At 36.6% G+C, this 14,927-nt stretch overlaps 2 protein-coding genes across 2 annotated transcripts in view; one reads left to right on the forward strand and one right to left on the reverse strand.

Moving 5' to 3' along the window:
* Positions 1 to 2,263: 2,263 nt before the first annotated feature.
* On the reverse strand, positions 2,264 to 3,508 carry Dlc90F (dynein light chain 90F). The gene has a single exon (XM_067771146.1). The coding sequence runs from the start codon at positions 3,288 to 3,290 to the stop codon at positions 2,955 to 2,957; it is 336 nt and encodes a 111-aa protein (XP_067627247.1). The 5' UTR covers positions 3,291 to 3,508; the 3' UTR covers positions 2,264 to 2,954.
* A 3,898-nt stretch (positions 3,509 to 7,406) lies between these two features.
* Dph2 (Diphthamide biosynthesis 2) overlaps positions 7,407 to 14,927 on the forward strand; it is a 45,548-nt gene continuing 38,027 nt past the window's right edge. The window contains exons 1-4 of the mRNA XM_067761062.1: positions 7,407 to 7,657; positions 7,713 to 7,862; positions 7,927 to 8,173; positions 8,241 to 8,399. Coding sequence (XP_067617163.1) covers positions 7,502 to 7,657; positions 7,713 to 7,862; positions 7,927 to 8,173; positions 8,241 to 8,399 — 712 coding nt within the window. The 5' untranslated portion in view covers positions 7,407 to 7,501. The remainder of the gene's footprint in view (positions 7,658 to 7,712; positions 7,863 to 7,926; positions 8,174 to 8,240; positions 8,400 to 14,927) is intronic.

Below are 14,927 nucleotides of genomic sequence, written 5' to 3' on the forward strand. Positions count from 1 at the left end.
TTCCACTTGTTGCGCACTCACGTTATAGCTTTTGCTAAATATTCTTGTATACTCACGGCAGGGTTATCGAACACGGAAATGAATGTATTACGGCTAACACGCTTTTGTATTTTTGATGTTCATTTATTTAAACTATATTGTCACACTATATATATATATTCTTTTATTATAAAAAATGTTTTAGCGGAGCTCTCACAAAAGTGTCTGGTTAGGTTCAAACGCGCACAATATCTGGCGTCATTCAATTTGACGTTTTGTGAGGTAACCCTCACTGTGAATGTTGCTTTGACAGGCAACCCCTATTGTGAATTCTTGTTGTGTTCCATACGCATTGCTTGACCTTATGGTCACGCAACACTTACCGTAGGGTTACCTTACACGCCCAGTTTTTTAAAAAAATTTTTTTTTAATTCAAATTTTAACAAAAAATTTAATATCTTGGCAGGAATACTGTTAGTGGTATTGCATATATAAATAAATTAGCAGTACCCGACAGATGATTTTCTGGATCACCTGGTCCACATTTTGCTCGATATCGCGAGAACGCCTTCACATATACATCTAAGGGCCACTCGCTTTTAAATTACTCATTAATACCTTTAATTTGATATCCATATCGTACAAACACATTCTAGAGTCACCCCTGGCCCACCTAATGGCGATATCTCGAAAAGGCGTCCACCTATAGACCTAATGCCCACTCCCTCTTAAAATGCTCAGTATCACCTTTCGTTTGATACCCATATCGTACAAACATTCTAGAGTCACCCCTGGCCCACCCTAATGGCGATATCTCGAAAAGGCGTCCACCTATAGACCTAATGCCCACTCCCTCTTAAAATGCTCAGTAACACCTTTCGTTTGATACCCATATCGTACAAACATTCTAGAGTCACCCTTGGTCCACCTTTATGGCGATATCTCGAAAAGGCGTCCACCTATAGAACTAAGGATTACTCCCTTTTAAAATACTCATTACGATCTTTCATTTGATACCCATATCATACAAACACATTCTAGAGTCACCCCTGGCCCACCCTAATGGCGACATTTCGAAAAGGCGTCCACCTATAGACCTAATGCGCACTCCCTCTTAAAATGCTCAGTAACACCTTTCATTTGATTCCCATATCGTACAAACACATTCTAGAGACACCCCTGGTCCACCTTTATGGCGATATCTCGAAACGGCGTCCACCTATGGAACTAAGGATCACTCCTTTTCAAAATACTCATTAACAGCTTTCATTTGATACCCATATCGTACAAACATATTCTAGAGTCACCCCTGATCCACCTTTGTGGCGATTTCTCGAAAAGGCGTTCACCTATAGAACTAAAGCCCATTCCCTTTTAAAATACTCATTACCCCCTTTCATTTGATACCCATATCGTACAAACACATTCCAGAGTCACCCCTGGTCCACCTTAATGGCGATATCTCGAAAAGGCGTCCACCGATAGACCCAAGGCCCACTCCCTCTTAAAATGCTCAGTAACACCTTTCATTTGATACCCATATCGTACAAACAAATTCTAGAGTCAGCCCTGGTCCACCTTTATGGCGATATCCCTAAATGGCGTCCATCCATAGAACTATGGCCTACTCTCTCTTAAAATACTCATTAATACCTTCCATTTGATACACGTCATACAACCGCATTCCAGGGTTACCCTAGGTTCATTTTCCTACATGGTGATTTTCCTTATTTTGTCTCCATTGCTCTCAACTGAGTATGTAATGTTCGGTTACACCCGAACTTAGCCTTCCTTACTTGTTAATTTATTTAATTCTCTTTCCAAAAATCACAGTTGCACAAGGGGCCTACACGGCATGGATAAATGCGAGACAATTAAAAATGTCCCTCTCAGAAAACATTCGGCATCAATTTTTTCAATTTCCAGCGAGATACTCGCCACAAAATAACGAGTGGCGGCTCTTATTGTATTTATCCTCTTTGATTCGGCATCAATTTTTTCAATTTCCAGCGAGATACTCGCCACAAAATAACGAGTGACGGCTCTTATTGTATTTATCCTCTTTGCCTGCACGTCAGTTTACGAAAATGAAAAAAAAAATGTATGCATTACTCAAATGAAACTTAAGTTCGCAATTATGTCGTCACTAACAGTTAAACTGTGTAAATCATTCACAAAGACGTTATTGCATTAACTAATAATGTACAAAAACAATACTTGGCGTAATCAACTTTTGTAACCCAATCCTATTCCAAACTATATTCAAATTGATAATATTCATATATTACACTTTTAATTTTTTAATAGCATTTTATTAGAATTTATTGACGTACAGCCTTACTTATATTTATTTGTATACTCAGAAGTAAATGGCATAATCCAAACACTAAGTATTTTAATGTGTGAAAAAAAAAACTACATACATTCACTGGCATTTGTAGCGCATAGTAAATAACTCGCTTTGTTAATCTAAAAGTAAAATATGCCTCAAATTATATGCATTTATCAATAGCTATTCGAATCTTTTAGTAATATAAAAAAAAAAAAAGAATTTTCTTAACAAGTTCAATTTCATATTTGATTATATTTACTGCCCTCCTTACTTAAATGCGCGCATCAATTTAGTAACAATCGTTTATTTTTTTTTTAATATTATTATATGTCAAATAAGGCGCTACGATTTTTTTTTCGAAATTTTACGTCGCTTTTTTAAATAACAAATATAACTTGGAAAGTTTTGAAAGTTTTTCAAGGTAGTAAATTATGCAATTATTTATGTGCAATGTGATTTAATTTTAATGTTCATTTTGGTAAATATTGTTAAACATATATTTGTATTAGAAAATAATTAGTATTTTGTTTCATATGCAAGTAATTACAGTTTCTTCAAACACTTAAAAAGTCTTTGTCATCCCTTGGCTGATTAATCGATTTGGCCAACTCCACCATTTTTGCTGAACATCACGCCTTCAACTTTAAACAGCCAAACCAAACACCGATACGATGCAGTACATTGTCTTATTTTCCCAACGTACAGTGCAACTACCATCGGTGTCATTATTCCAATAGCATGAGCTAGCTGTATGTAGACCGGCGCCATTCTTCTGCATAATCATCGATGTAACAATATATTTGTATGGTTTCTGCTCTTTGGTTAGTACACTCAAGCAATTCTCAACAACTTGTCCAGTCCAATTGTTTACCTTGTCATGCTGGTAGGCGTTACCACCAATAGTATTTTCAATAGCATCTTTAATTATTTTGCTTACGTCGTCTACAATAAATTGGCTTTCATCGCGTGCTTCATCCATTTTCTACTTATTCTTCTATTTTTGTTTGCTAGGCGTGATAACTTTGTTGCACTTTTTCGTGTATACTTTAGCTTCAGAAATATTTATTGCAAAATTTTAGTCGAAGATTTCGGAATTCAGTGCTTGAAAAAAATTTATGGCGTTTTTTCCAGTTTTGCTTTCTCTAATTTGACATTTCAATTTGCAGCTGCTTCAAAGAAAAACATTTGACATTTTGTTTTGCGCCTATGTTGTTTTTGTTCCGTACTGTGAGATGAGTGCTGCTGGATAGGTAAATAATTACTGAGTAGATAGCAGTTATCGCGTCGCCAGAGAGAATAGATATTAATAATAGATATATATATTCTCTCTGCCGATATCCGGTCTGGGTGGTGTTCGGTAAGCCAATTATTGCCCCTATTACGGTTAACAACTTAACTTAGGCCCGGTTTTTCGGTACAAGTTCAACTCAGTTTGTCAGTTAAAATACGCTTAAACTTATTTTGCTGTTTTTCGGTCTACTTTAACTGAAGTTTAAGCTGAGCTTAAGATCTGCCAGTTTTAAACTCTTTAAACTCTAGTTAACTTATCAGTTATTTGAGTTCGTACGAAATGGTGGCGAATATACCCAACAAGCATTTGGGCTTGAGTACCATTAGAGCTCATGTTGATAACTAGACATACTTCTAAAATCTCAAGAGTTGTTTCGAAACAGTGGCTCAACTCGAGGATCATAGCGTACTCAGCAAAAGAGGATAAAGCAAAAAAAGCTATTACTAAAGTTGGAAAAACGTAATTAACAACTTGTGGTTCTCTAACTGGACTCAAATGTAAGATTCAATGATGTATGTATGTATGTATGTATGTATGTATAATTTATTCAGTCTATGATTAAACAGTCTTACAGACTAGAATACAAAAGCAAATATATACTTAAACAAATAATCAACTGAAAACCACAACGAATAAAATTGAAGATGCTTCGAAATTACAATAATTAGCCCTGTAAGCACTCATGTAAAATGGAAAAAATGTTCGAAGACTCCGAATAGGTACATTAAATGACACCTTCGCTAAGAGAACTGGGCAATCAAGAGAGCCAACTATTAGATCATAGACGAACATTAGCAGATGTTCTATCCTTCTGGATTCGAGAGGTTTGAGATTTATGAGTAAGCAGCGCGAGGGATAGGATGGAATTGGGTCGTCAAAGTTGAGTGAAAATAGACAAAAACGAGTAAATTTTCTTTGAACCCTTTCAATTCTGGCAGCATAGCAGCTATAGATAGGATTCCAAACAATTGGGGCGTATTCTAGTTTTGAACGAACGAGAGAGGTATAAAGAGCCTTCCTTGTATAAGGATCCTTAAAGTCTTTTGCATATCTACGAAGAAAGGCAAGGTTTCTGTAAGCCTTGGGGAGCATATAAGAGATATGATTGACAAAAGAGAAAGAGGAATCAAAAACAACACCTAAGTCAATAGATTCATTAACCGAAACCAGTCGAGCACCTGCGATATCGTAGAGGGTGGAATATAAGTTAGATGATTTAGTAAACGACATGTGGAAACATTTATTCACATTGAGGAAGAGATTATTGGCATTACACCATTCAATAAGATTATTTAGGTCATTTTGTAGGAGTAGGGAATCCGACTCGTCATTAACTCTATGAAATAACTTTAAACCATCTGCATATAGAAGGAAAGAGGACAAAAAAAAACAGGAACCAATATCATTTATAAAAAGCACAAACAACAAAGGCCCGAGAATGCTACCCTGTGGAACTCCAGACCTTGCATAAAAAGGTAGGAACTTGCAGCCCTCGATTTCAGCACATAGAGACCGGTTCGATAGATACGATTTTAACCAAGATAAGAATACAGAGTGAAATCCAATATACTCAAGTTTAGATAGTAAGATTTGATGTGAAACTTTATCAAAAGCCTTTGAGAAGTCGGTATATATGGTATCAACCTGGCAGCCATCCTTAAATGCAGAGATACAGAAATCAGAAAACGACCCTAGATTAGTGACAGTAGAGCGGCCAGCAACAAACACATGTTGACGCGGGTCAATCACCCTTATAATGATAAAAGACAACTTCTCCAATCGGCCTATAGCCAGAAATGTCATTTTTTTTCCAGATTTAAAAATAGGATGAATTGAGCTCCTTTTCCATCTATCGATAAAAGTTCCAGAGGACAGAGATAAATTGAAGATAAGGCAAATGGGAACGCAGAGAGTTAAACTACAGTGCTTCAGTAAAAAGGCGCAAAGGCCATCAGTGTCATAACTTAGCGAGGGTTTAAGGGAAAGCATAGCATTGCGAACATCATCCTCTGAGATAATGAGGGCGCCGAAATCAATGTGATCACAAAGTCCCGAGCGCGAATGAGAGCCAGCCAAACCTACATTGGCATCATCAAAGTTAGATTTAAAGAATTCCGCAAAAAGCTCAACTGTTTCAGTTAGCGACTGGGAGCTTACCCCATTAAAGGTCATACAGATCGGAATATTCGTTGAACCACGTTTGGAGCGGATAAAGTTCCAAAAGGCTATTGGATTTTCTTTAAGCTCATATTCGAGCCTACGCATGTAGCGATTATAAAGAAATTTATCGAGACCATTAAACTGCCGCACACTATTAATGTACTGTTCCCTAAGAGAAATGTTTTCCCTATTTGCCTTATATAATTTATTGAATTTGTTACGCTTGTTCTTCAACCTCTTAAGCGTTATGTTATACCAAGGTAATTTATGTAACCTAGGCCTAAAACGAGGCACTGTACTATGAAATATCTCAGACAACTTCGATAAGAAAAGGTCATAACACATGCTGACGTCATTAGAGAGAAATATATTTGCCCATTTAAGTGCAAGTAAGACATTGTTCAACTCACAGAAATCAGTAAGACGAAAGTTAAAAGGAGAATTATCCAATGGCGTCAGCGTAGGGATAGCAGCAAAGGTATTTAATTGAATGACAAGCGGTAAGTGATATCTATAAGATGGACACACAGGAAGAGTACTGTCAGAGAGATCAAATATTAAATTCTCATCGACAAACACTAGATCAAGCAACCTCGAAAGAGTATTAAATAAATTATTGATTTGAATCAAATCGCAACTTAAAATATTATTTATAAGATTGATTTCATAAGAACGGGTGACATTCGTAGGAGTTAGAATACCATTACATTGAAAGTCTGACCAAACACTATTAGGCAGATTGAAATCACCAAGTATGCAAAAACTCGCATCAGGGTGGCTTTCGCATAGATTGACGATGTTCTCGACATGAGATGAGTATAAGGAATCACCACTGTTCGGCGGTATGTACGAGCAACATATGAAAGTTGAACTAGAGGAACTGGAAATACAGACGCACAGCTGATCTAGTAATGAATGAAGTCATAGTCCATACGAGACGAAGACAAAAGAAAATCATTAGATTTGGTGCGCATGCCGCCGACATTTTGAAAGTAGACTCTCAAACGTGCATTCGATGAGCAAGTGTGGATATTATGATTGTTGTTGAGTTGATCATTACGTGAACCTACGATACCGATGGGTTTTCTCCGATTTTTGGAAAAAACCGAAATGGCTTGATAGTGACATTAGAGGGCCACAGAGCAGGATCAAAAAGCTTATTATAATCTGCTGAGCGCACACGAACTTTAAACGAAACTCTCACCAAAGAGTTGATGTCAGCATCCCTCCTTACTAACTTAAAACAAGTCAACGCTGATGTATTAATTTTGATATGCTCGGATATATATTTAACAATTTTTTTCTCTGTGACCGAGGGTCTGAAAGATGAAATATGGATCCATTTATATGGTACAAAAACATCCAGCTCAGCATTGTTATTATTGCCATTGTTGATGTAGATCTTCGGTGTGGTAGGCTGAGCACGCTACCATCACATCACGGTTGAGTTGTAATCTGCAATGCCAAATTGCGAAATTTCAACCCAACCAGAGTTGAGTTGTAAACGGTAATAGGGGCATATGGCTACATAACCGTGCCGTAGGATATAATTCCTCACGCAGGAAAGCCACACGTAGAGGGTGGTTGTATGTAAACTCAACCTAAAACCTAACATGCAACCGTTCATTATTAAACAAAAGCAACTCGAAAAAACGTAGTGAATCGTACTGAAAAAAAAAACGAAGATATTCAGTAAAAGTAATAATCCATTCTTTTCACTTTGAAATAAAAACTTTGCTATGAGCACAACTGTGTTTTCCAATTCTGGAGAAAAAGTAATTGAACGCCAAGCCGATGTTGAACAAGACGAAGTAACACCACCACTTGACCAAGTTTGGAATGGCACGTTATTGAAAATTTGTTGGACTTGGATCCGGCATAATGGTTACAAAAAGGTAAGACATTTTATGATTACTTTTGAAGGTAAATAATGAATTTAACTTTTACTAGATTTGTCTACAATTCCCTGATCATTACTTGCCGCATAGCAATGAGATAAGCGATACGCTGAAAGTGCTGTTCACCCCAGAAACTGGAATGACAGATGTGAAAATTTTTGTGTTAGCCGATACTTCCTATGGTAGTTGTTGTGTAGATGAAGTGAGTGTTTTGTTGATCAGAATACCCATATAAGTACCAGATATAGCGACTTGAATTGTTTTAGATTGCTGCTGGACACGTTGAAGCAGATAGTTTAATACATTTTGGTAATGCATGTCGTAGCAGAGTTTCACGTTTACCGGTGCTTTATATGTATCCACAATATCCGTTTGATATGAGAAAATTTGTGGATAAATTAGCAACCATGGCAGATACTGTTATGGATAAAATAGTTTATATATACCTTGATATTGGCTATCATCATTTATTAGATAAACGTGTTGACGAAGACGACGAGGATTCGCTATGTCGTAAGTTGATTTTTGTGCAATGTGATGTTCAACTTCTTACCATGTTACTTTATAATAATGTATGAAGATAAATTAAGGGAAGTGCTACCATGCAAAGAATTATTTGTCGAAGGTTATCCTCCAGCAGAGGACGCAGCAGAAGATGAAAAACTACAAAAAGACGCAATTTGCCTTTTTGTTGGAGCAGAAAATGCAAGATTCTCTAACTTATCAATCACTACACAAGGTAAAAGGTTTAATTTGATTATATTAATGTAATTTGCTGAATTTGGAACGAAGACAGTTTGCTTCCGGTACTCTAGCTTCAAATCACAAACATGACTTGTAACACTTTCTTGTTCAGTGACGTGCGTACAGGATCAAAAGCAATCTTTGCCGCGAGAATTAGTACGTATGGTACAGTGCTATCAGAGTGTCAAAGCGCAGAATCCGGCAAATGTAAGGTTGATGCTTTAGCAAAGCCGCCTATCGACCAATTGCAATACCGCATTTAAGTTTTACAGAAAAGTAGAAAAACTCATTTTACACAACTTTCTAAACTCAAAAATGCTCCTGTTGCTTTCCCCGTAAGATGCTTAATTTACCTGAGTGAGCAATTTCGGAGTCGAAATTAAATTTAACCATTAATTTACACAATTGTTATTCAACTATGAAATTTTTAATTTTTTTGGATAGAGACAGATGTACTGACCTTGGGGCTCAAAAGCTAAAGCTAACGACATGGTGGTATTTGGATGATTTTGCAATTTATCGATAGAAGGTTTTGCAAAATGATAGTGGTATATATTTGAGCCATAAAAAACGAGCACAACAGAAAGAAGGTATCCGATATACGTATATTCTTGTAAATATAAAGTTTTTGAGGGTGTTTTTGTTGTTGTTGTTGCGGTAATGATACACCCCGAAGGCCCTGGAAATGGTTATCGATGGTGAGGTTGACAATTGGGTTGGAGAAGCTATATATTGCGCTGGCAACGTCTTGAAAGGGTTGCGCTACACAACTCCTTGAATATATTTGGTATTTTAGTCGCCTCTTACGACAGGCATACCTACCGCGGGTATATTCTAACCCCACACCCAAAAGATTAGTAGTTATGGATCTAAAGAGTACTGGTGGTCACTATTTTACATATTTTCCTATCCCGACTCACCATTTCAAAGTTAATGCGATTTAGAAAATGATTTTGATCAAGGATCATAAAACACGATACCGGCCCAGTTTTTCTAAGCAGGGTCCCCTCTGGCAGTGGTTTGGCAAACGTTCCGAATGTATTTCTGCCATGAAAAGCTTCTCAGTGAAAATTCATCTGCCTTTAGTGCTCATTTGGAGTCGGCCTAGAAGTAAGTCCTGTTCCGATTTGTAGGAAATATTAAAAAGGAGCACAATGCGAATTGAAAGAAAAGATCGGCCCAATCTACTCGGATATGCCAAGTATTTTTTTAAACCAGTTACCTCTCCGGGTCCAGATGGTGTTCCTAGTTGTGTTCTAAAGTTTTGCGCTGTCAACTTATCTAAGCCGATCCGTAAATTATTTACATATCTCTTGAATCTTCTGTATTCCCTTCAATTTGGAAGCAATCATTTATTATTCCCTTACATAAGAAAATTAGTAGGTCAAATATCGAGAACTACAAGGGCATAGCTAAACTTTCGGTTATTCCCAAAATGTACTTCTTTATTATCACCCAGCCAACGTGGTTTTGTGTGCAGAAGATCAACCACAACCAACTTGTTTGAGTTTACCTCTCTAGTCATGGATGGACTTTTATCTAATAAGCAAACCGATGTTATTTATACCGACTTCAGCAAAGCATTTAATTCTGTTAATCATGAGCTTTTAACTCATAAACTTGACTTACTGGGTTTTTCGAAGAATTTATTACTTTGGCTTCGCAGCTATCTCTTAAATAGAACTCAGCGAGTTATGTTCTAAAACAGTCTCTCAGTGTTGATAGAAGTAACCTCTGATGTGCCTCAGGGTAGCCATCTGGGTCCATTACTTTTTCCCCTCTTTATTAATGACTTACCAATGGTTATCTCGTATTCCCATGTTCTAATGTATGCAGATGATGTTAAACTATGCTATACAGACTTGCCTTCTGACTCTTCCCGCATGGATTTACTTCAAGCCGATTTGGACTTATTTCAATTATGGTGTACAGTAAATCTACTAGTTTTGAACTGCTGCAAATGTAAACTAAAGACATTTCACAGAGTCAACCCAGCTTTAAAATCCTATATGTTAGATGTATGTATGTATTTATTTGAAAATTTGTTCCTAGCACAACAATTTTGACAAATTATTTAACATTGCTAGTCATGAATAAATAGCATGAGCTATAAAAATTGAACATTTATAATAATAATAAGTTAGATTAATCAAATTAAATTAAATATAACGGATAATAGTGAAACATTTATGTATGGAAATATAAATCTTAAAACTAAAGAAAAGTAATTAATAAATATTAAAAGACAGCAGTAGTGATGATAACCTTTGGCTGGTTATAGATCGAATAGTATTTAACAAATAAAGAAAGAAGACACAGAGAAAGGAAAAGGACTTAGAAATGAACATTTTAACAACAACAATTTGAGATCCATGTTGCTCCCTTAGAGCGTATATCCGTAGTATGTGACCTAGGTGTTCTTTTTGATGCGTATAAAAATCATATATATCGGATTGAGTCGGTACAGAAGCAGTTTCTAATCTTGTTGTTGTTGTTGTTGTAGCGATAAGGTTGCTCCCCGAAGGCTTTGGGGAGTGTTATCGATGTGATGGTCCTTTGCCGGATGCAGATCCGGTACGCTCCGGTACCACAGCACCAATAAGGTGCTAGCCCGACCATCTCGGGAACGATTTATGTGGCCACATTAAACCTTCAGGCCATCCCCTCCCTCCCCACCCCCAAGATCCATGAGGAGCTTGGGATCGCCAGAGCCTCGTCTGTTAGTGAAACAGGATTCGCCGCGGATAGGTGAGGTTGACAATTGGATTTGGAGAAGCTATATATTGCGCTGGCAACCTGAAGGGTTGTGCTACACACCCCTTGAATCTGGTATTTTAGTCGCCTCTTACGACAGGCATACCTACCGCGGGTATATTCTGACCCCCTTACCCGCTGGGGTAGTTTCTAATCTTCGCTTTACGCGGTCTTAACTGGGGATCAAATCAACATCTTCCACCTTATAGAAATATACTTCTTCTCATGAGTTTGCCAACTTTAGAGAATAGGAGTACATTATTCGGGGTAATATTCCTTCATAAACTGATTATCGGTGAGATAGACACCACTGACCTTGTAAGCAGACCGAATTTTTCTGTTCCTGCGAGAACTACAAGACACTATGTACTCTTTCATTTACCCATTCTACGGCGTAATTTTGCCAAATATAGCCCTCTTCGCAATTGCTGCTCGCGCTATAACGAACTGTACAACTGTATTAGTTTTGAGTATTCGATTGCTGCTATCCGTAAGGAAATACTCTCACGTCTGGCATGATATTTTTAAAGATTTTTAAGTAAGATGTCAATTTTATTTCAATATTAATTTTAACTCATTTTTATTTTTGATTTGATTTATGTATTAATTAAAATTTAACTTAATTAATTTTATTGTTTATTATTTAAGTTTTTACTTTAAATTTTGTTTTTTACGCTTATGTTTTCTTCCCTTGTTATATGTATTGTAACGAATGTACTTCAATTCCCCTTATTTGCAATCTCCTGACAACGTTCGTATCGCTAAACTGTTGAATAAATAACTCCAATTTTGAATAATGGAAAAAATGGCCTTTATTAGGGTACTTCACAATAACACTCAAACCATTGTTTACTATATAGTTTGGCAGCTTAAGTAGAGGTTATGTTGCAAATAGAGTGGAAGGCAGTGGACTAGGCAGTCAAATGTCATATAATGAAGAAATGGTGTTCGGAGATTTATCAAAGTTAAAAAAAAAATGATAAAAGCTTTAATATAAATAAAACTATTGTTTTAATAACAACAAAAACATATATATTCTGTATACATAAAATTGTAAGGATTATCTCACTTTAAAATTTGAATTAAATAATCTAAAGTTTTTTTTTGAAACTGAGTCGAGAACTGTGCGTGTGAATGTGCGAAGTTTCACCGATCAGCTGTTAGTTGCGCTATTTGGTAAAATTTACAATGAATCAAACTTTGCAACGAATAGCTTGCTTAACCCATTAGTGCATAAAGTTTATCCATATACTTATAATTAATTTCAGTGAAAATTGCGGGTTGTAGAGATCACATTTATCAAGTAGTGAGAGAGAAGTTACACATTTGTCTGTAGTTTGTTGTAAACGACCCGTCCGATTTATCGAACGCTATGCACACTGGGACCTTAAACTATTTCATGAGAAATAAAAAAGTTTTAAGGTTTCTAGCAAAATTTATTTAAAATATTACTGAAAATAAGGAAATATAAGTACAAGAATGTTATATAAACATATATTTATTTATTGGGCGCTGTATTATACTCCATGAAACACTTCGAATGGAGAGCTACTTCACATTTCAGGCACTTGTATTTTGATTTCCCTCCACACTTATTTGCACACCGGCGTTCTGAATCTATTGGAACACTCCAATGGTTCAGGCAATCAAACCGTGTAGTGGATAATGGTGTAGCTGATTTTCATCTTTGATGTGGTGTAGTTCCGTGTGTCACAAGTAGAGTTCGAGCTACATGCCTCTTAAATGCAAACAAGGACTCCGTGTCTTTATTGCAGTCAACTTTTTTCGCAAGTAACGATCCATTCACAATTGTGACATCTACGAAATAGGCAAAAATTGGCCACCACCACTTTCTTATACGCATCCTTGTACGCAAATTTGCAACTGCCTGATTGCATTTATCCACTCCACCCATATACTTATTGTAATTAGAAATTAAAGATGGTTGGGGGAGTGCAATTTTTGCCTTATTCTCGTGCGACCAGCGCGTGGCAGTTGTCATTGCAATATTTTCGAAATTGGTTGCCACCGTAACTACACTGTTATCTTTCCAGCGACACACAAATACTTCGTCGACCGCCCTGTAATCGGTGTAGCCTCGGTCTTCTCCTTTAAACATTTTTACATCTTTCAGAGAACAATTTTCTGTGCGATTAGCTCGTAGAGTACCAGTTGCATAAAATCCTATTTCTCGGAGGTGCTTCATCAAACTTAGAGATGTAAAGAAATTGTCAAAGTATATTTTTATCCCATTATTAGATGGTAACTTTCCAAGGTCTATAAGTGTGAGGACTACATCTCCTCTCAGCCCAAAGGTTTTTTTCAGCACTTCTTCCTGTGTACAAACTAAAGGCAACCATATATCCAGTGCTTACACACAAAGCCCAATTTTTAAATCCAAATCTAATGGACTTTCCCCTTATAAATTGTTTAGCGTAGTGCTTTCCGTAATATGGAATCATGCTTTCATCGACACTGTAATGTTCGTCTATGCCGTAGTGCTTTTGGAAAGAATTTCCGAGGCTATCTAGTAATGGACGCAATTTATACAGTCGGTCAGAAGATGAGCCTATTTGGCTATTATCATTGAGGTGCAAGTTTTGGAGTATTGATTCGAACCTGTTACATCTTATATTTTCGGAAAGCAGTTTTGGAACATCGTTGTCTCTGGAAAAATAAAGTCGTTTATTTGGTAACTTGGCGTATCCTGATAGTAGCATTCCTCCCAAAATGACATAAATTTCATCTTCAGTAACCATTAGCTGTTTATTCCTCTGTCCAGCGTAAATATTGGTTTGCTCCACAATTTGTTTGATCAAATCCTGATTGAAAAATAATTTTAAAAAATCTACAGGAGTTTTACAGTTACAAGCCTCTTCTGATGATGTTTGTGGGATGAATTCTGTACAAGTAAAATTTGGAATTTCTTTCTTCCATAAGTCAACCCTCCTTTTCTTGGCTGGCTGTAGCCGTTTCTTCAAGATCGAGAGTGGTGCATCATCCTCGGACTGGCTACTCGAGGAGGTCTCGTGCAAACTCTGATATTGATTAGATCCTTTATTTGTACGAAAACGACGGAGTTCGCACTTAGTTTGCAATAATTTACGTCCTAAGTGGTTCAAATTACCATCGTGCTCTTCATCCGATTTGTCACTGTCTTTATCTGTGGTTTGACCTTCAAGTTCGATTGGTGGCTCTACATAAATAATGTTTCCATTGTCAGTATTTTCATCACCGCGCTCCAAAAGGCTCAAAATTTCATCTACTGTCAATCTGAAAAAAAGCAACAAACCAATAAACTATGAGCCTGCTATGCATAACGTTCGATATATCGGACGTCACAACTAAATACTACAGTAAATGTTTCCTAGTAACGCAAACTTCGTAATTTTTTATGTTTTGCTTAGTAACACACCTATACACTAATAAACACTTGTCACTAAAAAAGTTTTCTGAAAATATACCAAATAAATATAACCATTTATTTTACCCTTTACGTGAAAGTCTGCTTGCAGTCCGCCATACTGAAAAATGTAAAATAACGGGAACTTTTTATGACAGATCGATAAACGAAGGGTTGCCATTGTTGAAGAAATAGTTTTCTTTCGACTACACCATTTAAGCCTACACACGCCACCAACTTGATGCATACAAATTTAATTTTATTAATGTCCGATATATCGAACGTTATGCTGTAATGGGTTAATAACCAAACTGATTGATAGCTCAAATCATTGTAAATTTTACCAAGTAGCGCAACTAACGGCTG

The sequence above is a fragment of the Eurosta solidaginis genome, chromosome 1, assembly GCF_040869045.1.
Source record: "Eurosta solidaginis isolate ZX-2024a chromosome 1, ASM4086904v1, whole genome shotgun sequence".
Classification (NCBI taxonomy): domain Eukaryota; kingdom Metazoa; phylum Arthropoda; class Insecta; order Diptera; family Tephritidae; genus Eurosta; species Eurosta solidaginis.

Excerpts from the sequence above, each read along its gene's own strand:
- Dlc90F (XM_067771146.1), bottom strand. The coding sequence starts at position 3,290 with ATGGATGAAGCACGCGATGAAAGCCAATTTATTGTAGACGACGTAAGC.